This window comes from Triticum dicoccoides, chromosome 4A (assembly GCF_002162155.2).
Source record: "Triticum dicoccoides isolate Atlit2015 ecotype Zavitan chromosome 4A, WEW_v2.0, whole genome shotgun sequence".
Taxonomy (NCBI): domain Eukaryota; kingdom Viridiplantae; phylum Streptophyta; class Magnoliopsida; order Poales; family Poaceae; genus Triticum; species Triticum dicoccoides.
The window spans coordinates 595520703-595546366 of record NC_041386.1 but is presented as its reverse complement, the minus strand read 5'-3'; the positions used below and the strand labels follow the sequence as shown (position 1 = coordinate 595546366).

Here is a 25664-nt window from a genome sequence, read left to right as displayed (position 1 = left end):
CAATCTCCAACCGCAAACTTTCGATACTAGAATGGGAGCCCCTGTACGGGAAAGTGGCCAATAGGGTAAGCCCGTGGCGAGGGCGTTTCATGTCCTCCGCTGCAAGGCTCATTCTCACAAACTCGAGCCTCTCTTCCCTTCCCCTCTTCACTATGGGGATGTTTTTGCTTGCCGGTGGGGTACATGCCAAGCTAGACACTCCTAGATCTAGGTTCTTTTGGGAAGGAACTGGCATCAAAAGGAAGTACCACCTCGTCAAGTGGGCGGCGGTTTGTAGGCCTAAGAAATTTGGGGGATTGGGAATCCTAAACTCCAAACTTATGAATGTTGCCCTTCTAGCCAAATGGTGGTGGCGGCTGACCCAAGATGAGTCGGGGCTCTGGGCAAAGTTGCTTAAAGCCAAGTACTTCCCGCATGGGAACCCATTCACAGCCTCGGCCAACGGATCCGTGTTTTGGAGAGGGGTCCAAGCGGTGCGGCCTGCTTTCGATTTAGGGGCCAATTTCCAGACCAACAACGGACTATCCACTAGGTTTTGGCTTGATCATTGGTTGGGCGATTCCCCCCTTTGGCAAAGCCATCCCTCCTTATTCAGGATCGCCACAGATACTAACATCCTAGTTGGGGAGGTGTTACATGTAGACCCGCCGGCGATCCACTTTATGAGGGCCCTAACAAACGAAGAGCGCATCTCTTGGGACGGGCTGTCCCAGCAACTAGGCTCCCATCGCCTTCGGGCGGGGGCTGGCACTGTCAAGTGGAGTTTGACAGCATCCGGGAAATTTACAGTGAAGTCCTTATATAACAAGCTAACTGGAGGGCCAGTGCTTGACATAGCAAAGGGTCTGTGGAAGGCAGGCCTGCCCTTGAAGATCAAGATCTTTATGTGGCAAATGCTCAGGAATAGGCTGCCTACTTCGGACAACATAGCTAAACGGAACGGTCCGACCGACGGCTCATGCGTGATCTGTGGGCAAGGGGAAGACGCGAATCATGTTTTCTTCCGGTGCCACCTGGCCAGGTTTATGTGGAGTGCAGTTCGGGAGGCCTTCCACACAGACTGGAACCCCGTTTCGGGGACACAATTGGTCTCGATTCTAAAATCCACTAAAGGGACCTCTAGCAGAATCACCTGGCGTTGCGTAGGGGCGTTACTATGGGCACTTTGGACGACGCGAAACAAAATTACGATTGAAAAGAAATTTCCTAACCACCCTGCAGACATGATCTTCAAATGCCACCTATTTTTGCAGATGTGGACACCGCTGGGGAAGGAGCGCGATGCTGAGCGCATGACAGAAGCCATGGAGCGTATCAAGTCAATTCAGACGAGGGCAAGACAAAACATGACGAGTTGATGATGCTTTTGGAACCTCCCGCGGTGTTTAGTCGTTTAGGTCATTGCTCTTGCTGGTCCGTCATGGTGATTATGTAGCGATGAACCTTGCTTTTGCTGCCCTGAGGGGTGTGTTGCTGTACCTGTTACTGTGTAACCGTTAAACCTGGTTGCCTTTCGGGCTTTATTAATTTAAAGCCGGACGCTTCTAGCGTCTTCGTTCCAAAAAAAAGGTGCTAGGTATCCTCACTGCTCTCCAAAACTAAATATTCATGATACCGGATCTCTCTAGCGTAGCACGTCATCCTCTCCTAACTGAACTGCTTCCATCATATAGTCTTGAACTGTTTTACGCATAAGAAAATGGTTAATTCCCGAGGCCTCTTATTTCTAGATAGTGCAATGCATTGGGCATTATATGACAAGATGATAAAAATGAGAGAGTATCCCATTTGATTCAGAGCTAGCTAGTCCATTTGAGGTAGATCGAGGAGAGGGAGAGGATTTTATATATATATACACACACACACGGGAAGATGACTGGTGTAGAATTGAACATGATGGGTGGAATTCTGATCTCACATCTACTACCTCTATTCCAAAATATAAGACGTTTTGCCTACCAAAATGTCTTACATTTTGGAATGAAGGTAGTATCATAGCTGCATAACCCACGTGAGTTTTTAAAAGGCAACGACAAGAGAAATGAAAGATAGCCACGGCTGGGACCAGATGTCACGTGATTTGACGACCTTGGTTTTCTAAAAGATGTACGTAGTCACGGGAAGAGATAGGAAATATGAGATGAGGGCTCTTTTTAAAGAACCTCTAGACATAGAACCACACTAGATGGAATAGGGTATACAACTAAATCTGAATCGTCTATTGATGGAGGGTTAGGCTCTGTTTTGGCTGAAAAAGAATTTTGGGATTATTCGGTGCTTACTATGCTTGCCACATGGTGATCGGAGCTAATTTCTGGCCGTCTAATAAAAAGCATGTAGGTGAAACAAAGTATTTAACTATAGCGTATAATTTCAAAATTTAGCGTGGACATTTCCCGTAGTGGCAATATACATGATCGATAGTCATAGAAGATCGAATGGCTTCACCGCAGGAGATCATCTCTACTCCACTTCCCCATCCCAGTCGCATGCCACTTCGTTCCCATCAGCTTCCTCGCCGCCACGTTGATGCCTTTGCAACTCATGCATTACACAACCGCTAGTGCTTTCTTTAGGATAGTGTATTTATTTTCGACTGTCCTGTTACCCAAGGACTACTTCTTCACCGCAAGGGACCAGGCATAGCTAAGAAGACACATGTTTGGGATTTGGGCAAAAGGAGCAACACAAATGGCGCCACACTTGTTGTAGGCTACAGGGTCAGTCGCTCTCGCCAACCAGATGCCTCACTTTCTCTCCGATAACACAAATGTAGATTGGCACCTAGGGACAGGCTCTGTATTGCATCACATTGTTATTTTTCAGTGGAGCCTAGCTCAAAGAAAACTGCTACCTTTTGGCACACATAAGTACAGAGTTAGTTCCCGAGGCTTCTCATTTCTCACTAGTGCAATGCAAATATGCAATTGAGCATCAGATGAGGGGATGGTAGAAGAAGAGATATCAACTCATTCAAAGCTAGCTAGCCATGTACTTGAAGTAGACCGAGGAGAAGGGGATGATATTATATATCCATGAGGAGAGTGGTGGGGTGTGATTATGATCTCACATACCTATGAAATTAGTTGCACAACACGTGGTAGCAGGGAGAAGCAGAAAAAACTGCCCGCCCCTAGGGACGGGTCCGCTGGCAGGCAAGTTTGTAATTCGTGGCTACATGGAAAAGAAGCATTACCTGATTAGTGTTTTCTCCATTGCCATCTTTAATCATTACTCGGACACTGCTTAGAAGATACACGTTTGGGATTTGGGCCAAAAGGAGCAACAAAAGTGGCGCCACGCTTGTTGTAGGCTGTTGTCGGCAGAGTAGGTCGCTCTGGCCAACTAGATGCCTCGACTTCTCGCTGATGATGCAAATGTAGATTGTCACCTGGGGATGAGCTGTATATTGCAACACATTGTCATTCTCAGGTGGAGCACGACTCAAAGAAAACTGCAACATTTTGGCACACATTAGTATGGAGTTAGTTCCCAAGGCTTCTCATTTCTAGTTACTGTAAAGTAATTGAGCATCAGATGAGGGGATTGTAGACGAAGAGAGATCAACTCATTCAAAGCTAGCTAGTCATGTACTTGAAGTAGACCGAGGAGAAGCGATGATACTATATATCCATGAGGGGAGGCGCGGAGGTGGAAATCCGTTGGTGCTCCCGGGAGCGCGCGCTCCGGCATGTGAAAAAATATTTTAAAGTGTGAAAATATTTCAAACAAAAATTTTACGCATACATCTCGGCATTATATGTGTGTACGTCAGGTTTCGGAGAAAACCGATATTTTTTGTGGCTTGTGCAAAAAAGACAAAAAGATGTCTTGTGGAAAGCATTTTTTAACACCGGATTTTATCTTTTTCACACGCGGCAAATAAGTTGTCGGTTTTCCCCGAAACGACTTTGTGAGCATGTACAATATCAAGATGTACGCGCCAAGTTTTTGTTTGGATTTTTTTGAACTTTCAAAATATGTTTAAAACACATTTTCAAAATCTGGAGCGCGCGCTCCCATGTGCCAAAACACCACTCTCGGAGGCGAGGCTGTTTTTACGAAGAGAAATATGTAGTGTAGAATTTAATGTGGTGGGTGAATTTATAATCTCATATACCTATGAAAGTTGCCCAACACATGGGAGCATTGAGATGACTACATGTCGATTCAATGACAGATACCTACCAATGGCACGAGAAATGAGATATTTGTTTGATGCCTATGCCTTCCATTTTTTGGAAGATGCACATAGCCATAGGTAGAGATGGAAAAGATGATCCAGCTAGCAAGATTTAGGACCCTCAGTCTTCCTACACTCGCTCGGATGCTGCTAGTACTCCTACCAGAAACAACTGTGCCATGGCCGGCATCATCCACAAGATCGAGGAGAAGCTCCACATGGGCGGTGGCAGCGACGAGCACAAGAAGGCCGAGGAGCACAAGAAGGACGGCGAGCGCAAGGAGGGCATGATGGAGAAGATCAAGGACAAGATCAGCAGCAACGACCACGGCGACGGCAAGTCGTCCCGCGACCACAAGGAGAAGAGGGACAAGAAGCACGGCGAGGGCCACAAGGATGACGGCGGCCATAGCAGCAGCAGCGACAGCGGCTGAGCGTGCCCCGGCAGCGTGCAGGTACGTACGAATGGTGGTCGTCGTCTCCATGCGTGTGCGTGTGTCAACATTTTCTTGTTTCCTTCCCCTCTGTGTTTGGCGTTCTTCGCTTCTTGCTGGATCAAACTCTTCTTTTAAAAAAAAAAATTGTGCAGTGCAGGCGAGATGAAAGGCTTGGGTTGATTTGGAGCGTGTGGCAGCATATGTATGCAATGCGTTACATGTCAAATGGATCTTGTGATGTAATAACCAAACGGTTGCATTGCATTGCACGGTGTTTGTAATAATAACATTAAGGAATCATGTTGGTATTGATGGTGCATCTCCATCGGTAATTTGGTACCATCTTATTTTCCAAGCTTTTTGTGTATGTATATGTCGTGTCTCTGTTCATCTCTGGGTCTCTCGGCCAGAGCGTGATTAACGTCTGGGATTGTTTAGCAATGGTTATTGGTGTTCTGCTTTTCCTCTTTTCAGTTTCAGAATCTGTGTAGTGCTCTGTTTTCTTTCAGAATTTGTGTTTGCAACTTTCCTCTGTGTTCCGATTCTGGATTTGGGCCCGGTATTAATATTAGGAATGCAAAAATCAAAGTTGTTCCTCACAAGAGCCAATCACCACATGATCTTCCTCTCTATTTGCTGAACACATATCACATCACATTTAAAATTATCGCCCATGCTGTCATTAAAAAGATGATTCAGCACCCATGCCAGATAAGCTATACTAATTAAATTTAGGCCCTTGTCATTGCGGGCTAATAAGGTGCTAAGTGATGCTGCCAAGAGGTGCCAGGTATCCCGACTGTTCTCCAAAACTAAATATTCATGATAGTTGATGTCTCTGCTAGAGCACGTCACCCTCTCTTATCTGAACGTCTTCCAGCATATTGTCTTGAACTGTTTTACGCATAAGAAAATGGTTAATTCCTGAGGCCTCTCATTTCTAGATAGTGCAATGCATTGAGCATAAGATGAGAAGATGACAGAAAATGAGAGAGCATCCCATTCAATTCGAAGCTAGCTAGTCCATTTGAGGCAGATCGAGGAGAGGGGGAGGATATTATATATACACGAGAGGAGAGGCTGCTTTTGTGAAGATATCTAGTGTAGAACTGAACGTGGTGGGTGGAATTCTGATTTCATATATCTCATAGCTGCATAACCCATGTGAGTTTTCAAAAGGCTACGGGTCAAGACAAATGAAAGATAGCCACCCTTGGGACCAGAATGCGATGTAATTTGATGACCTTGATTTTGTAAAGATGAATGTAGTCATGGGAAGAGATAGGAAAGATGAGATGAAGGCTCTTTTTAAAGAACCTCTCAGACTTAGTACCACACTAGATGGAATATGATATACAACTAAATCTGAATCGTCGATTGATGGAGGGTTAGGCTCTCTTTTGCTGAAAAAGAATTTTGGGGTGGTTTAGTGCTTACTATGTGTTCCACGTGGTGCTCGGGGCTAATATTCGTCTAATCAAATTCATGTAGGTGAAACAGAGTTTTTAACTATAGCGTATACTTTCAAAAGTTAGCGTCGACATTTTCCGTAGTGGCAAAATACATGATTGATAGTCACAGAAGATCGAATGACTTTGTTTCAGGTGATCATCTCCACTCCACTTCCTCATCTCACTCGCATGTTGCTTCATTCCCATCCGCGTCCTCGCCATCACACTGCTGCCATTGAAACTCGTGCATTACAAAACCGCTAGTGCTCTCTTTTGGATGGTGTATTCCTAGTATGTTTATTCATCTCGAAGAACACTTCACCACGTAGAGAGGGCCATCAACATCTGAAGTGTTGTTGTTTGTTGTCATTGATACAACCAAAAAGGACGTGAGATTATTGTTCATGGTTAGGCAGGGGTAGAATTAGGATTTGGGCATGGGGGGAGGGGTGGGGAAATACATTTCACTTTTCACATCATGTTCAGAATTGGCACCCATGTCTTTTACATGACCCCACACTGAAGTATTATCATCGTTATAGGCCAACTCCAACACACAGGAAGGCACAGAACCGCTTAAAACACCATTTCTCCTAACATTTTTTACAAAAAGGGAGCAATGGCATGGGCAGCCATATTGTTTTCCAACACTCATCTTACAAATCTTCACATCCTATGACCGAACCAAAATCTTCATCGCCTCCTTCTTCAAGTCAATGATTCGTATTTGTCAAACTGAGCGGACATGACAAATCTTACAACATATAAGCAGTCTATCTCAAGCGTCGTTGTGTTTGCGCTCTCATGTCCTCGTTGGATCTAATCTAATTAATTACTCCCTCCGTCCCATAATATAAGAGCTTTTTTGACACTAGTGTAGTGTAAAAAACGCTCTTATATTATGGGACGGAGGGAGTAATTAAGAAGGTAAGCAGTTGCTATTTTTTTTGATCTGTTCTTGTAGTGTAGGCGAGATCGATGATGAACGCTTGGAAGAAGTGTGGCATACATATATGTTGCAGGGTTTGGTGTGTGTGTGTGTGTCATGGCTGCCACGACTACCACACCTGCCACGGCGGCCCCAGTGGTCAGCGAGGGCAACGGAGCCACTACTAGCTGGGTTGACGGAGTCAAGGCGCTCGAGAGAAGGGCGACCAGTGGGCCCGCACGGTCAGGGCGCGTCGCGTGAGTGTGGCATGCCTGTCGCGGGTATTACTACGCCCCGATGGGTGTGAGTGGGTATCGAGTATTATTGTATCCACATTAACTAGAGAAGCTGATCTTCTCCACCGGCATCCTCCTTCCTCCTCTCTCCCTATAAATCCCCCAGACCTAGATCGGGTCCCTTACAACTTGGTATCAGAGGTCCATCATCCTGGATCCACTCTACCAGAAGCCCCGCTACCACACCAAAGCGGCGCAGCAGGCGGCAGCCATGGAAGAGCAGATCGCAGCCCTGGTGAAGGCGGTCCATGACGGGCGCACCGTCAACGACACCTGCCTCGACGCGATCCAGCAATCGCTCGAGCTCTGGCGGCCGGCGGTGACCAACCTGCAGCAGCAACTCGACGAGCTACGTACCCATGTCGGTCGGATCGCCCTCCACCCCGTGCTGACGGCGTCTTCGACATCACCCGAGGACGCGGTGGTGCAACCGGCGTCGTCTCTTTCGACCGATGACCCTGGGCACCACGGGCCAAGTGGCCACGGCAGGAACATCGACTCCGGGGTTCGGCACACAGGGTAGTCACTACCCTGGCGCCACCTCCGGTCATGGGTGAGCCTCTCCGACCCCCTTTCCCTTCAAAATCTGGCGAATCAGGCTGGGATCTGGGCATCTGGCACATCCTGTTGATCTTCCACCTCAGTCTCCCCACATTTCGTTCGGGGGACATATCAATTGGGCCCTTCTGAGGCTTGATTTCCCACCCTTCGATGGCGAAAACCCCCAATTCTAGAAAAACAATTGTGAAAAATATTTCAGTGTCTATGGAGTTCAGAGAGAGATGTGGGTGCGGGTATCTACTCTCCATTTCGAGGGTAATGTCGCGCGTTGGCTGCAGGTGCAGGAAGCACACGGCACCTCCTTCACCTGGGAGATGCTATGCTCAGCCGTGCGTGCCAATTTTGGCCGCGAACAGTACCAAGTTCAGCTTAGGCAGTTTAATACTCTTCGTCAGATAGGGTCAGTTATAGAGTACATGGAACAATTCGAGGAACTCATGCATCAGTTGTTAGCTCATAATCCTGCTTTTGATCCGTTGTTCTTCACTACGCAATTCCTTGATGGCCTCAAAACCGAAATTAAAGTTGGTGTTGCTTTACATCGCCCTCAAGACTTGGACTCCGCATTTTCTCTTTCTCTGTTACAGGAGGAGCTGATGGGATTGATGCCCCGAAAGGACCAAGGTCAGGCGAGACACCCTGCTCGGCCACTGCCAGTTGCGGGTGGATTACACCCCCGTCCGGTGCCGCCCGCGCCTCTAGTAGCGGCAGAAGATCGTTGGGCCTTGGACGCGGCTCATGCAGCTGACCGGCGCGCTGAACCAGCGCGAGGTGAGACGGTGGAGGGCAACACCCGACAAATAGCCATAGAAGCTCCATGTTTCATATTAATAGTCTAAGTTACATGTCACTTCAAGTACGTTGACCTTTATTTCGCAAAATAAAAAGTATGTTAACGTTTGATGCACACAACCAGGGACGACTACAATAGAAAGATCCTTGCCGGGGCAGCTCACCCAACGGCAACATTGCAGCCACCCTTGGGCCTAAGAGTACCGACACCATCAACATCATTGGAACCAAGGCTCGGGAAGCACCTGCATAGTTGGCATGCAGATCTTTGTGAATACAAAGAAACCACAAGACTAGACGATGACCAGAAAACAAAACAATCGCAAGCCCCCTTGCCGAGGATGCCCCCGAGGCCCCGACAAGGCTCCTTGTCGAAAACACTCGCAAGGCCCCGACAAGACTCTAGCCGAGGGCGCTCATGAGACCCCGGCAAGACCCTTTCCGGGAATATACACGGGACCGCGACAAGACCTTGCCGCCCCAGCTCAGCAGCCAACCCACCATCTGAGGCTAGTACCCACGTGGCAGTACGTGGATGCTAATCCAACTAGCCAAACACCAGCGTGGCGGCATGCAGATCTTCGTGAAGACCTTACCACCATGCCGACTCAGCAGCCTATCAGCCTACATGGTGCTGCATGCCTCGTTGGCCTGGACGCGTGTCGGGGTAAGGTGGAGCGGCGACGGACGGGACGGGCCTCGTTACCGCCCACGATAAAGCAACGGGACACCTAAGGAGCGCATTTAATGCGCCTTGTCCCGTAATGACATGCAATAAGCTTAACCACCGTATACCTTTCCACCTCGTGTGTGCTACTGTGGCGACCTCTTTTGACTATAAAAGGAGGCCCGAAGCATACTGGAGAAGGATTCAGATCTTTTGGACTACACACGCACCGCAGCTAGTTCGAAAGCTCAAGAACACTCAAATATACACCAAAGCAGGATTAGGGTATTACGCATCCTTGCGGCCCGAACCTAGGTAAACGATCTTTGTGCTAGCTACTAGACCCGCTCTTTGCACAACCCCGCGCCCACCAACCGTAGAAGGGATCCCAGTGATTCCATAGGTGTCGTTTCCACCGACACAAACAAGAGTTGCTTCAGTTGTAGTCGTCCCCACACAACCGGGCCCAGCCATTTCTGAATTCGAACACAAGTTAGTGGTACACATGCTACTTACTTAGAGGAAAACGATGGGCAACCTGGATATCCACAAAACAATATATGAAACAAATTAAGCACTTTATCATGTCACGCCTAGGCAAAACCATGTGTTCTTTGTTAGCACTTGTCTAAGCTCTGGTGCAACAACCGGTAACCGTTCACGGATGCATTACATTTGGAACCATAAACATGAGTCTGCAGCTGTCCCACACTGCAATCTTAAAAGTCCTTAGAGATGTGCAGCAGATACTCCAACCTCCAGTGCGATCTGCGAACAAGGACATAATTTACTCCTCTTATGTAATTAACTCATGCTCCCTCCGTTTCGAAACGTTTGAAGTTTTGGGTTTGTCCAAAGTCAAATATTTCTAAGTTTGACCAAGTCTATAGAAAAGTATACTAATATCTACAACATCAAATTAGTCTCGTTACATTAGTTATATTTTCATTCTATGTATGGTTGATGTTGAAGATGACATATTTTTTAACAAAATCTGAGTAAACTTAAAGATGTTTGACTTAGGACAAACCCAGAACTTCCAATATTTTCAAACGGAGGTAGTAGCTAAAATGTAGATCAAACTGCTGAAAATTCTCTTTCGAGAACCGGAGAAAAGACAACAATGATGCATTGCAAGAAGTGTGAGTCCTTGATACGCAATTGAGGACACAATCAATGTAGCTGGCCCTGGCCTGGACACACACACACACACATATATTTACAATCTTAGCAAGAAGAGCATGTACAGCTATAGCTTAATCTGACATTACAATGATTAGGATCGAAGATTACACAACAGCGACGTGTACATCCATGTGAAGATTGATTTAAGCAGCCTTCCCCGTACTTATTAGCTGTGATGCTTACTTGCTCGGCATGGCCTTGTGCGGCTAGCTCGTACCAAGCTGCCATTAGCAGTCAATTAAGCAGGCAGCTGCATCCACCATGTGGTTAACAGCTGAAAGCCATATCATATTGGACTATAGGAGTATATGCGTCTTAGTGGTCAATCAAGTACGGATATACGGAATGTCCCAACATGAAACTGTCGCCTATCGCGACAGCGGAAGACGGGCTAGCTCCATATGTCTGGATGTCAGGGCAGCTACTTGCTGATCTCAACGTCACTAACTGATTCTGTGAAGCACAACTTAGTTTGCATAATCAGTTAAGTTACTGAATGTGCTGGACATCAATTGCCGTGTCTAACTGGTCATTCATTCAAGATAGTGCCCTGATTCTTATTGACTTAAAACTTGCTCTTTCTCTTGACAGTCCTTTAGTTCTTACTTCTGAATTTGCCATGTTGTTGAACTTGAGAGATCTCTTTTTAATGGTTGACTTGGAGATTGAGAATATGTAGAACAGCAAGCAGTTGCGTGATAGTTTAATGTTAAGAAAAGCAGCAAATGCAGTAAGCTTTTTTTGTTTTGAAGGATCCAACAATTGCTTGGTTTTTCATTGATAAGCAGGTAGAATATTTACATGGAAATGCAGTAAGCATTGTATGTACAGCAACATGCACTTCATAAAAATTGTTGGCAAAATCTTTAGCCTCGCAAGGGAATCGTGTGATCAAGTTCTTTGGTTTTCACTTTCAGTCAGATTTCGATGAATATCACTGAATTTCAATAATTCCAATAGGCACTGAAATATTTACCTTTTGGTCAAAATATTTCAGTCATTTTAGTTGTACACATGAATTCTATGTTTTTCAAAACATTTTTGATTTTTTCAAATACTTTTTTGAATTTCAAGTGAGCATTTCAGTCCTTTGGCCGAAATGCAAACCGAAATTACTGAAATTCAGTAATTTCGAGAGGTGCTGAAATATTTCTAAAACTAACATTTAAAAGCATATTCACTACATAATCAGCTTCACATGGATGGCTATTAGCTCTACCATTCTTCCAAACATACAAACCGAACTCTTTATGTCTTACTTGAGACGCACATCCCCACTGCAAAGTGCAAACACCCAAATGCTCACTTGCTCAGTCAATTGAAGCCACATTCGGATGGTTTCTGTACCTAGACATCATTATCTGCTTGCCCAGTCATCCGCAATTGGTTAAACCATCAGATAACTTCCTCGACAAAGAAAAATACTAATCTGAAAAGGATGATTGGACCAGTTCATCGGTAAATCTTGTCTCTAATCCTGCTCAGGAGATTTTCGTTCTTACATGTTTGTGGTTTGGGAAGGAGATATGTTTGTCATTTAGGAAGGAGATTATTTAGGAAGAAGGTGTTTGTGAGAGAAGAACATTGAGAAAAGAGATACGTATTTTATATGGGAAAGGAGAAATTTATGCGGGGAGGATGTATCAAGACGACGCACAGACTTCCCTTTAATAGTACTCCTCTGTAAACATATATATTTTCAAACTGTAGGGATCTAAAATATCCTCGTTTACAATGTTGTCTTATGTTAAATAATAGGACTAATAGACTAAGTTACACATCACATCGGATTCGTTGACCTTTGTTGCGCACAGCCGGATCTAGACATTTCACACTCTGACACGTCACATTTGAACACAAGTTAGTTGTATGCAGGCCGCTTCCCGAGAGAAAAAGCGACGTGATACTTGAATAATATCCACCAAACATACTAAACAAAGCACTTATCATGCATGTTACGCTTAGGCAACGAAATCATGCATTCGTTGTTAATTACTTGCCTAAGCTCTAGTGCAATGCATTACATTTGGAAGCACAAACAAGAGTCTGTGTGAGAAAGACCATGCTGATGAGGTGGCGCATCAGACTGTGAAGTTTAGTTTTGATAATAGGTCAGAGGGTATTGTGTGTAATAGTTTTCTGCCCTGCGTGGTGAATGCTATTAGGAATTGTAATGTCATTTTAATCAATTAATAGTATATGGGAGGTGTTTTAATTTAAAAAGAAACATGCTGATGAGTTTCCCTTCAATTTACCTGCAGATGTGCAGCAGACACTCCAAATTAATGTGGTATTCACACTGATGAAATTTGGGCGACCATTAATGGCTAAGGCGTAGACCAAACCGGTGAAAATCGTTTCAACCCTTTTGGAAGAAAGACAACAGCGTTGCATTGCAGGGAGTGTGAGTGATTGACTCGAAGTGCGCCTGCTACGCAGCCAATCGAGGACACAAGGTAGCTGGACGCACACATACGAGCTTAGCAAAGCAAGAAGAGCTCGATCTATAGCACACACATAGCTATAGCTTGATGAACTGACATTACAATGATTGGGATCGAAGATTACACAATAGCGACGTGTACATCCATGCGCTGATTGAGTAATCAGCCTTTCCCCCACTTAGCTGTGATGCTCACCTGACTTGCTCGGCATGGCCTGGTACGGCTAGCTTGTAGTACCAAGCTGCCATTAGCAGCCAGTTAAGCTCCATCCACCAGGTGGTTAACAGCTGAATGAAAACCATATATCATATCATACAGGAGTATATGTGTCTCACTGGTCATTGAGTACGGATATACGGACATCACAGTGTCGCCTGTCGCGACAGCGAAAGATGAGCAGAAGAAGAAGGAACCCTAGTGCTGGCTCCATATGTCTGAATGTCAGGGCAGCTTGCTTGGTGATCTTAATCAACATCACTGACTGATTCAGTCAGTGTTGATGTTGTGCAGCTGCTTAATTAGGAAGCATGGCGCATAGTTTAGTTTTGCATAACCAGTTAGTTACTGAATGCTCTGGGCATCATTTGCCGTGTGTAACCAACCGGTCATTCGTTGAAGATGGTACCCTGATTCTTATTGACTCGCAAACTTGGTCTTTCTCTTGACAGTCATTTAGTTCTTCTTACTTGTTAATTTGGCATGTCGCTAAAATTAAGAGTTCTGTTGGCTGTCATTCTTAAAGGTTTATATGGAGATTGATTTAGCATATGTATGTACAACAGCAAGGAGCGAAGCAGTTACGCGATGACGATGTGCTTAAGTAAGGTTAAGCAAAGCAGCAAATGCAGCAAGCATTGGTTGTACTGCAACTTGCACTTGATCATGAATGTTGGTAACACTAGTTCGTTTGTTTAAAAAAAGAGGGCCTCTGCATCATGCCATGCTGATAACACTGATGACGTACCGAGTTCTTATCTTCTATGGAGAAATCTTTAACCTCGCAAGAGAATCGCGTGATAAAGTTTATTATCACCACACACAATCAACTTGTCATGGATGGCTACTAGTTCTATATATCATTCTTCCTAACGTACAAACTGAGCTCTTGGTATCTTACTTGAGATGCTCATTCCCATTGCAAACGCCCAAATGCTCAATCTATTTTTAGGGCCAAATCCGGAACCTATCTGTTTACCCAGTCCTCTGCAATTGGTCAAGCCATCGGCTAACTTTCTCCACAAAGAAAGAAAGAAAGAAAGAAAGAAAGATACTACTGATCTGAAAATGATGTGTAGACCAATTCATTGGTACAGTAACTCCGTCCACTGATTAGAATCAGCAGGAAGAGCAAAAACCATTACTACTTACTAGCAAACAGAATGCCAGACAATGTGCTATCCCAGTAAGATAAGTGAGGTGTCTAAACGGCGACAAGCCGAGAACATTGTACTTACCTTGCAAAAATTAAGATCAGAGCAAGGATGGACAGATAAACATGATTTCCTCCTCCTCATTGTAAATTCCAAGCTCTTGGCTGGCACTTGAAGAAGGGGCAAAAAACAATTCTACCTGCCTTGTAAATGCAGCAATGAGGGAGGATACCACCAAAGCAATTTCCAATTTACAGCACCAGATCATAATTTCCACAAGGGTGAGTATTATTTTAACTGAATGTTGGTGAGGCTAGCAATGTATCAAGTAATTAACGTTAAGTAATCCACCTGATTGATACGTAAACGACAAGCGGTTTTGATTTGCCTGTCCGTTTGGTTGGAGGGTGGTTAGTTAGTATGACAAATGCAAGAATTCTGATCAAGACGTTCTACTGTCCTATACGGAAGGTTTCACGGAGAGCTAGCACATATTTTGTCATTATTGTGCCATTTTCTTACAAAGAGGCAGAACCATCCAAGAAATACGTTAAGAGTTTTTTACAAAGAGGGGAAACCCATGAAATATTGCTACCAAGTACATACCGAACTTTAAAAGAATTTAACTTCTTGTGAGGATTTCTAAGAAAACACTATGCACATCTAGAAGTAGACTGATCTTGTCTCGTACCATGACATAAATTAAAGACGGTCTGAAATTCAGAATACCAATTCGGTTGGTGACCATCAAAATAGACAGACAGACATCAAGGTTACCAGAGATTGAAGATGCATTACAGTGACATGATTGACCGGCCTTACTTGGATTATTATGACGTATACAATACTACCAAGGAAGGGTTGATGTTCTCTATTTTAGTTTTTTTGATAATGGGTTAACTGCTCAGGGACAGTGAATTATCATGTTTATGTTCTCTAACACGAAGAGCACATGCCAACACAAAAATCAAAATCCGTGCAGTTATTTGTTCTCTTAATTTTTTAGAGGCATATACATAGATCCTTTTGGAGCATCTGGAGTTTCACACTCTGAAGGAACTGCATGGCAGTAGTAGTAATCTACTATTCTCTTCAAGCATGTTGTAAGTTAAGACTGAGGTAGTAATAGTTACCACTTTAGCTATATGTAAGTTGCTGATTTTAAAATTTGGCTAAGTCGATTTTCTGACTGTTGATTTTTTTTTTGGGTCAAGATTTGTGCTGTTTTTTTCTCTCGTTGTTTTATGGCTTCTTAGGCTGACTTTTCTATGGCAGGTGGAAGTTTGGCAGCAAAAACAATTAATTTTTTTGACTTGCCCCTGTATGGGGTAAGACAATTTTTTTCTTAGGCTGAATTTTTTTATTAGCCCCTGCTTGGGGTAATTCGATTTTCCTATTGGGCTTGAAGCCCGTCACACATTATTTGTTTTTTTATCGTATGTGTTTTTATTTTTTGTTTTTATATTTTAGTCATTTTTTACATGGATATTTTTGGCATGTTGGATGGGTGAAAATGTATACACGCATACATTATACAGTACGTGCATAAATTAAATTAGAGTATGAAAATTGCACTATTAGAGCATCTACACTCGGGCACCCCAAATGCATCTCAAACACCTGTCACTGACCGGTCACAAAAATCAACCAACCCAGACACCTTAAACCGGCCTCAAACGCCTGGGCTGTCCGGCGCCCCTCATATCCAGCCCAAATCTAGGGCGGATATGGGGCGGCCCGGGCGCGTCCGCCTGACAGGCTCGCCCACCACCGACCCCACAGCTTCCCACAAAATCCCTAATCCAGCTTTCAGCTTCGAACCCGAGCTCACTCCACTCGCCTCTCTCGCTTCGTCCTGTCCTCTCCACCCCCGCATTTCGATCCAATCCAGAGCAATGTCGAGCTCCGACCTCGACTCCAATGAAGAGTTGGCCCTCCGCATTGCCTTGGAGCAGTCCAAGGTGGACATCGGGGGCAGCTCCGGATCTGTAGTGCCACCGCAGCACGAACGCTGGAGTTGGACCCTCCCGGCCCACGCTCAGCTACGGTAGGACGGCGCAGTTAACACCGCCCCCGCGTCGTCCCCTTCCCCCGACGGTCACTCCTCCGCGTGGACAGCGGTGGGTGCTAATGCCCGCGCAGGCGGCCCGCACGCGCACTCCGGAATCGGAAGGGCAAAGGCCCGGCACGGAAGTGGTGATCCTGCTCCTCCTTATGTTTATATCCTTTTTAGTTGTTGATGTATAAGAACTTGTTCGGCGACGAACTCGTTGATCTTTTGGATGATGTCATGTAGAGTAGCTCACGTTGTATGTACAGTATACAAATGCAAGAATTCTGATCAAGACATTGTGTTGTTGTATACGGAAGGTTTCAGGGAGAGGTGGCACATATTTTGTCATTATTGTGCGATTTTCTTAGATACAGAGGCAGGACAGTCCAAGAAATAAATTAAGAGTTTTACTTACTTGAAACATTGCTATATGGAGTACCAGCGCGTACCGAAGTTGAAATAAATTTATTTACTTGTCGTGAAGATTTCTAAGGAAACACTATGCGCAGAAGTAGACTGATCATGTCTCTCTCGAAACAGAGGCTTGCGTCGTGGCATAGATTAAAGACGGTCTGAAATTCAGAATACCAGTTTGGTTGGTGACCATCTTTCAAAATAGACACACTGCTTCATGATTTGATAGCCCCAACGCAAAGTGCCTTCATCCCAGGGCGAATGATTACGGACAACGCTCTGATTGCATTTGAATGTATCTATAGTATTCAAAGAAGTTCTGACGCAAAAGGAAAATATTGTGCATACAAATTAGACCTCGCAAAGGCCTATGACCGAGTTGACTGGAATTACCTTGAAGGGGCGATGAAAAGATTAGGTTTTGCAGAAAAATGGATACAATGGATCATGACTTGTGTGAAAACAGTAAAATACTCTGTTCGTTTCAACGGAACCTGCTGCAAAGCTTCACGCCTACGTGTGGTTTGAGACAAGGAGATCCAATGTCCCCTTATCTCTTTCTCTTTGTCGCTGATGGGCTCTCACGGCTAATACAGAGTAAGGTGGAAACGGGTGAATTACAGGAGCTGAAAATTTGTAGACAAAGCCCTGGTATCTCACACCTTTTATTCGCGGATGACAGCCTGTTATTTTTTAAAGCTAATAGCGATCAGGCTAATAAGGTAAAGAACATCCTGGACAACTATGAGAGAGCCACTGGACAGCTAATAAGTCCATCTAAATGCTCCCTGCTCCTTGGAAACAAATGCTCACAAGAAGATGGACAGGACGTAATAAATATCCTGAATGTAGTAACGGTGACTTTTGAGGAGAAATACATGGGTTTGCCGGTTCCAGAAGGACGTATGGTAAAAGGGAAATTCAAGCACACAAAAGATAAAGCGAGGAAAAGAATGAATGATTGGACAGAAAAATATTCTTCCAGTGGAGCTAAGGAGACACTAATTAAATCAGTGGCCCAAGCGATTCCCACTTTTGCAATGAGTGTCTTCAAGTTCTCAGCAACCCTCTGTGAGGAGCTCATGCACATGACCAGAGACTTTTGGTGGAGAGATGATGAAGATCGCCGACGTATCCATTGGCTGAGTTGGGAGAAACTTACAAAACGTAAAAGTCAAGGAGGTATGGGATTCAAAGATCTTAAAGTTTTTAACCAAGCTCTTCTCGCTAGGCAAGCCTGGCGACTGATTGCACATCCTGACAGCTTGTGTGCGAGAGTACTTAAGGCAAAATATTACCATGGGGCTGATCTGCTAGACACGGCGTTTATTCATAATGCGTCGCCGGGTTGGCAGGGCATCATGCATGGTTTGGAACTCCTTAAAAAAGGATGTATTTGGCGCATCTGCAACAGAAATAGTGTTCGCATTTGGAGAGACAATTGGATCCCGAGAGGAAACATGAAAATAAACATGAACCCAACAAGGTCCCGAACTCGGTGGGTAGCAGACCTCATCGACCAGGAGAGTCACGCTTGGAAGGAGGACTACATCATGCGTATATTTACACGCGAAGACGCAAATGATATTTTAAGTATCCGACTACCAAATTATGATGATGAGGATTATATTGCGTGGCAGCCCGAAAAAAATGGAATTTTCAGTGTTCGTAGCGCATATCTGTTAGCCATGGACGAAAAGGGTTCTGGGGTGATTGGGTCCAGCCACAATACCCAAGGAGATCGCAGTATTTGGAATAATATCTGGAAGACAAATGTACCCCAAAAAGTACGTATTTTTACATGGAGACTAGCATCGGAGTCACTGGCGGTTCAAACTAATAGATTTCGTCGCATCCCAGGCCTCACCCCGATTTGTAATGTATGTGGGGCCGAGGATGAAACAGGCTTCCATATGGCACATCGATGCACATTTGCAAGGGCCTTGTGGCACGAACTCAAGGAGGCATGGAACCTGCCCCCTGAGCAGGAAGTAGAATATACTGGAAGGGATTGGGTCCTAATCTTGCTAGATAAGGTGAGTGAAGATATGAAACAAAAATTTATGCTATTTTGGTGGCGTGTTTGGCACCATAGAAATGACGCGATCTTCGCAAAAGGTAAAGCGAAAATTTCCCACTCTGCTCGTTTTCTGCAAAACTACCTTGCAAACATCCGCTTGATTGCGGAGGGAACTTCTGAGATAGATCGAAAAGGGAAAAGTCCGATGGTTAACTTGCCATCAGTGCAACAACATGATCATACAAAGGAAAAAGGATGGACAATGCCAGAGCTCGGATGGGCTAAGGTCAATGTTGATGGAAGTTTTTTGGAGGAAAATAGGAGCGGAGCCTGGGGAGCTGTGATTCGAGATCATGATGGAAGAATTATCTTATCAGCTTGGGATTATATACCGCGGTGCAATGGAGCGGACTGCGCGGAAGCCATGGCTTGCCTAGAAAGACTAAGGATGGCAATGTCGGCGACGAATCTACCCTTAATCATCGAGACAGATTGCAGCTCGGTGACAAAGGCGCTTATCCTCTCGTCTATTGATAGATCGGAGGTTGCAACAATTGTAAAGGAGTTTCAAGCCATGAAAGGGAACAGAGAAGTAAAAGTTTGCAAAGTAGATAGAAGGGACAATAGGTTAGCTCATAGTCTTGCCCAGTTGGGGCGTAGAGAGTTGCGTGGTGGGGTTATGCAAGGCTCTGTGCCAACTTGCGTGTTGAGTGAGGCCTTGCACGATTGTACGAACTATGTTTCTCTACTTTAATTAATACAACTCTCTATTTCAAAAAAAAAATAGACACACAGACATACAGGCAGCAAAGTTGGCCAAGAAGCAGCATTACAGCGACATGATTGAAAGACCTTACTTGGATTATTAGTATGACTGAGATACTACCAAGGAAGGTTTGATGCTTTTGATTCTAGTTCTTTTCAGTAAAAACAATGGGCTAACAGTTCAGATACCAGTTTGATGCCTTTGGTTACTGGGTGCAACCAATGAGAGATGGTGACTCGGACTATATTCAACCGGTTCGGATGGCGTTCACATAACAGGATAGAGGGCTAGAGAGCTTGTCCTTATTATCACCGTATCGGTTGTTTTTAGGCCCTTTCTTTTTTTCAGATCTTTGTGCTATGACTTTACTCCGTTTGCGAGCTGTAAGACATTTATGATGATACTTCCTGCATTTTTAATAAAAGGGCCGCATGCATCATCATGATGCAGAGGCCGGGGGTATACCTCCATTTTCAAAAAAATAACAGTTCAGGGACAGTGAATTATCCTGTTTATGCTCCCTTGCAGATGTAGAGCATCTATATGCCAGCACAAAAACAAGTTTTTTGTGCAGTAATCCCTTCTCCTGACAAGGAATATCCATCATAGATCCTTATGGAGCATCTGGAGTTTCACACTCTGAATGGCACTAGTAATGTAGAACGTACTGTTATTTCTTTTCAGGCATGCTGTAAGTTAGGACTGAGGCTAGTCTAAAACTACTACTGGTACTAAATAGTTGTCACAAAATGAAGGACGCAAATTATTCTAAATGCGACAGCAAATTTGATAGCTCATCTCACAGGAAATTTAACTGTTTTTGCTGTCAAACTGCCACATGCTACACAACAAATTTGAATGGAAATCTGATGATAATTTTCACCAGCCAATCACATCTGCTTTGTTCATATCATTAGTTTATGGATGGCCTAGAATGACGAGCGGCAGACGGCGACGGGCAAGGCAGCCGGGAAGTTTCCGCCGCTACGCTCCGGCCTCGGACCCTCCCCATCTCCATCTACATTGCCCCTACGGACCAAACTCCACCTTCGCCGTCATTAAACAATGGCGAATGGCGCATGCCCGCGGCCAAGGCGGCCAGCATATAGAACAAGTCCGCCTTGTTGTTTACACCGGCCATGTGGCACGCCAACACGCCGCGCCGGCCGTCCTTGGCTCCTACATAACGCCCCTCCACTGCTCTCACTCCCTTTGATGGCTTCTTCCCCCACCACAACCTCCACCAACAACTCGCCATTGCTGCTGCACTAGCCTCCTGCTGCTAGCTAGAAGCTCTATCTACGCCAGCAAGCGAGGAGAGCACGTGAAGGGTAAGGGAAGGGGGCGAGATGGACCGGCTGGTGATCCCGGAGCCGACGAACGAGGTGGTGGTGCGGGTGGAGCCGGGGCGGCCGGCCAGGGGGGAGCTCACGCTGCGCAACGCCATGCACACCATGCCCGTCGCCTTCCGCCTGCAGCCGGCCGTCAGGGGCCGCTTCGCCGTGCGCCCGCACACCGGGATCCTGGCGCCGCTCGCCGCGGTCACCGTCGAGGTGCTCTACATGGCCTCCGAGGCGCCCGACGGGCCCGGCGGGGGAGGCAGCCGCGGGGAGGACGCCTTCCTGCTGCACAGCGTGGTGGCGCCCGGCGCCTCGGTCAGGGAGCCCGTGTCCGCGCTCGACTCCGTGAACCCTGAGTGGTTCTCCGCGAGGAAGAAGCAGGTGTTTGTCGACAGCGGCATCCGGGCGTCCTTCGTGGGCGCCGAGGTCGCGGCGCGCCTCGTCGCCACCGGGGCCGTGGAGGCGCTCAGGGAGGTGCTCGACCGCAGCGACCCCGCGTGGCGCGCCGCGGACGCCGCGGACGAGTCCGGGAGCACGCTGCTCGACCTCGCGGTCGGCCTCGGCCGCGCGGACATCGTGCAGGTGCTCCTCGAGTACGGCGCCGACGCCGACAAGCCCAGCCGCGGGAGGACACCCCTCGAGATCGCCGCGGCGTCCGGCGAGTGCCTCATCGCGGAGCTCCTCCTCGCCAATGGAGCCAAGCACGCCGGCTCCGACGCGCTCCACGTGGCCGCCGCGGCGGGACACGACGATGTCTTGAAGCTGCTTCTTGGAAAGCCTGCGTCTGCTTCTCCCGGCTCCTCTTCCTCCGCTTCCTTCTCCGGTTCCTTCACATCCATCGACGCGGCGGGGAGGGATGGCAAGACCCCACTGCGGCTGGCGGCGGAGGGTGGCCGGCGGGAAGCGGTGAAGGCGCTCCTCGCGGCAGGTGCAAGGGCCGACGCGAGGTGCGGCACGGACGGTGGCACCGCCCTCCACGCCGCGGCGAGGCGGGGCGACGAGGCCGTGGCCCGCCTGATCCTGGCGCACGGCGTGGCCGGCACGGCCTCGGTGCGCGACGCAAAAGGGAAGACGGCATACGAGACCGCGGCCGAGGAGGGCCACACCGGGCGGATCATGGACTTCCTGGGGCTCGGCGAGGCCATCCTGGCGGCCGCGCGCAAGGGCGAGGCCCGGGCCGTCCGTCGGGCCGCGGACGGCGGCGCGTCCGTGGAAGGGCGGGACGCGCACGGGTGGACGCCGCTAATGCGCGCCGCGTTCAAGGGGCGCGCCGACGCGGTTCGCGACCTCATCGAGCGGGGCGTCGACGTGGAGGCGTGCGACGCCGAGGGCTACACGGCGCTGCACTGCGCCGCCGAGGCGGGGCGCTCCGACGTGGTGGACATCCTCCTCAAAGCCGGGGCCAACGCCAGGGCAGCGACGACGAAGGGAAGGTCGGCCGCGGCATCCGCAGCGGTGACGGGCAAGGCCAAGGTGGTGCGGCTGCTGGAGAAGGCTGGCGGGGTCGGGCGGAAGGGTGCCGGCGAGAAGGCGTCGCCGGCGGTGTCGAAGGGCGGGAGCATGGACAGGCGGCGGAGGGGGAGGAAGGGGAGCAGCGGCGCCATACGGTTCGGTGGCGGGAAGGAGGGGTTCGAAGCCGCCACGGTCACCGTCGGGTGGTCCCACTAGCGGTTGCTAAACTTTGGGGGTTTTGGTTGAAAAAAATGAAATGACCCCTCGAGAGAAAATGCATGGGAAGTTGTGATTAGTCGGGTGAGATGGTGATTTTTAATTTGTTTTCAAGGCAGCGATGTGTTTTTACCGTGGTGCTCTAGTGTAATGTATACACTTTGTATAAATGGAATTGTTCAAAGGTTTCATTGCTCTCGTGTTGCAATAAGATGATGCTTTTCTTTAGCTCTACTTTGGATCATGTTTTGAACTCTGGTTTATGCTAATGGAACAGCGAAGGGTATTACCTCCCCAATTGCTTTTAGAAAAAAGCTGATGGCATCAGTTCTGGGGTTCAGGTTAAGAGGCTTGCACCGACGGTTTTATTTTCACCAGATTTGTGCTATTTTTAAACAACAATACTAACACAGAAAATGGAATCCCATGACTGGTCGAGCAGTGCCGGAGCTTGATGGAGAATGCCAGCAAGAAGGGAGGTCGGATAAACAGAGTTGAGGGGAGCAAGGAGACAATTTGTACGTACAACTTGGATAATATTTGATTTTCAAAATTGACAGTTTAGGAGATATGTAAGTGGATCTAGACCCCGCGATCGATTTAGGTACTCAGGACGAACAATCAAGAAACTAATGTGATTGCTAACTGTCAAATCAGCGCTCCTGGCCCATATAATATCCCCCATTGAATTATCAAGCTAGTTGGTAACATTGTCAAGCTTGACATTACACATGTATCTAATTCCTTCCATTCTGGAATTTTGATTGTTCATAGGTTGAAATACGGTGTGATAGCATTCTTACCTAATTTTTTGGAGCTGATAAGATTCAACAATATGGACCCACTTTCTTTTAGATGCATTTGTAAGTGGATTACTAAAACTCTGGACCTTAGACTTGATCCGTATGCTGACAAGCTTTTTAGTATTTATGAAGTGTTTTTTAATCAAAAACATGAACATCATGGATGGTCTTTTGTCCTTGCATGAAAATTTGTACCACACACGCGTGAAAGAACAAGTTGAGACCATTTTGAAATTGGATTTTGAAAAAGCCTACGACAAAGTGAACTAGGATTCCCTCTTGAGTTGTCATAGAGCTAGATGTCTGTGTGACAAATGATGTGATTAGTTACCAGAGGTGGAGCGGCGGGGGTGGCAGCAGGGTGCGGCGGGGGCGTCCATGGAGCAGCGGAGGTGGAGTGGTGGGGGGCGGCAGCAGGGTGCAGAAGACGTGGTGTGTCGTGCGCTCTGGGAAGAGTGGTCTCTTTTTAGCCGAGAGAAGGGCATTTTTTTACATCAAAGCACTCTTTATTGCAAGGTGGTCACCATATTATCTTTTACGAGAGTTTGTTTCATTATATTATTTTTTTCATTTTGATTATAGGACTGGGCATCCCAATTATCAGCCTCTCTCGTGCAATGACAAGCGAATAAACACCCATCATGAGAATAACCCGCTTAGCATGGAAGATACTGACCCCGCCCTGTCTCTCCATGTGTAGTACGGGCACACAAAACAAATTCTTATTTGAATGTTTAGAGGTGGCACATGCAAATTTACTTGGAATGGTAGGGTAATACCACATTTTCTTGGACTGTCCTGCCTCTGCATCTAAGAAAATGGCACAATAATGACAAACAAAATGTGCCACCTCTCCATGAAACCTTCCATATAGGACAGCACAATGTCTTGATCAGAATTCTTGCATTTGCCATATTAACAAACCACCCTCCAACTAAACGGACAAGCAAATCAAAATGGCCTGTCGTTTACTTATGGCTCCTGACTAATTACCGGTTAATTACTCGACACATTGCTAGCCTCACCGGCGTTTAGTTAAAAATAACAGTCGGTCCTTGTGGAAATTATGATGATCCGGTGCTGTAAATTGCTTTGGTTGCATCCTCCCTCATTGCTGCATTTACAAGGTAGGTGGATTTGCTTTTTTGCCCCTTCTTCAAGTGCCAGCCAAGAGCTTGGATTTTACAATGGGGAGGAAGAAGTCATGTTTATCTTGCCATCCTTCCTCTGATTTTAATTTTTGCTAGGTAAGTACAATGTTTTATGCTTGTCACCGTTTAGACACGTCACTTATCCTACTGGCATAGCAGCACATTGTCTGGCATTCCGTTTGCTAGTAAGTAGTAATGGTTTTTGCTCTTCCTTCTGAGTGTAATCAGGGGCCGGAGTTACTATACCGATGAATCGGTCCACACGTCATTTTCAGGTCAGTATCTTCCCTTCTGGAGAAAGTTATCTGATGGCTTAACCAATTGCAAAGGACTGGGTAAGCAGATAAGTTTGGTTTTGTCCATAAAGAGAACCATCCGAGTTTGGCCTCAATAGATTGAGCATTTGGGCGTTTGCAATGGGAATGGGCATCTCAAGTAAGATACCAAGAGCTTAATTTGTACGTTAGGAAGAATGATATATAGAACTAGCAGCCATCCATGACAAGTTTATTGTGTTCGGTGATAATAAACTTTATCACGCGATTCTCTTGCGAGGTTAAAGATTTCTCCTTAGCAGATAAGAACTCGGTACGTCATCAGTGTTATCAGCATCGCATGATGCAGAGGCCGGGGCGTTCCTCCTTTTTTTTAAACAAACAAACAGACAAACTAGTGTTACCAACATTCATGATCAAGTGCAAGTTGCAGTGCAGCCAATGCTTGCTGCATTTACTGCTTTGCTTAACCTTAACTAAACACATCATCATCGCGCAACTGCGTGTTTGCTGTTGTGCATACATATGCTAAATCAATCTCTGAGTGAACCTTTAAGAATGACAGCCAACATAACCCTCAAGTTCAACAACATGGCAAATTAAGAAGTAAGAAGAACTAAAGGACTGTCAATGACCGGTTAGTTAGACATGGGAAATGATGCCTAGCACATTGAGTAACAAACTGGTTATGCAAAACTAAACTATGCTTCACACCTCCTGATTAAGCAGCTGCACACCATCAACACTGACTGAATCAGTCAGTGATGTTGATTGAGATCACCAACCAAGCTGCCCTGACATTCAGACATATGGAGCCAGCACTAGAGTTCCCTTCTTCTGCTGCTCATCTTTCGCTATCG

The 25664-nt window shown here is 46.4% G+C and overlaps 2 protein-coding genes across 2 annotated transcripts; both read left to right on the top strand.

The window, feature by feature from the left end:
• The first annotated feature begins 4263 nt into the window (after positions 1-4263).
• On the top strand, positions 4264-4632 carry LOC119289286 (dehydrin HIRD11-like). The gene has a single exon (XM_037568645.1). It carries the CDS (start codon positions 4363-4365, stop codon positions 4615-4617), a length of 255 nt encoding a protein of 84 aa, XP_037424542.1. The 5' UTR covers positions 4264-4362; the 3' UTR covers positions 4618-4632.
• A 16059-nt stretch (positions 4633-20691) lies between these two features.
• Positions 20692-22743, top strand: LOC119289285 (protein VAPYRIN-like). Its single transcript, XM_037568644.1, has one exon. It carries the CDS (start codon positions 20917-20919, stop codon positions 22573-22575), a length of 1659 nt encoding a protein of 552 aa, XP_037424541.1. The 5' UTR covers positions 20692-20916; the 3' UTR covers positions 22576-22743.
• The last annotated feature ends 2921 nt before the right edge of the window (positions 22744-25664 follow it).

Coding starts and splice junctions, on each gene's coding strand:
- LOC119289286 (XM_037568645.1), top strand. CDS start 4,363: ATGGCCGGCATCATCCACAAGATCGAGGAGAAGCTCCACATGGGCGGT.
- LOC119289285 (XM_037568644.1), top strand. CDS start 20,917: ATGGACCGGCTGGTGATCCCGGAGCCGACGAACGAGGTGGTGGTGCGG.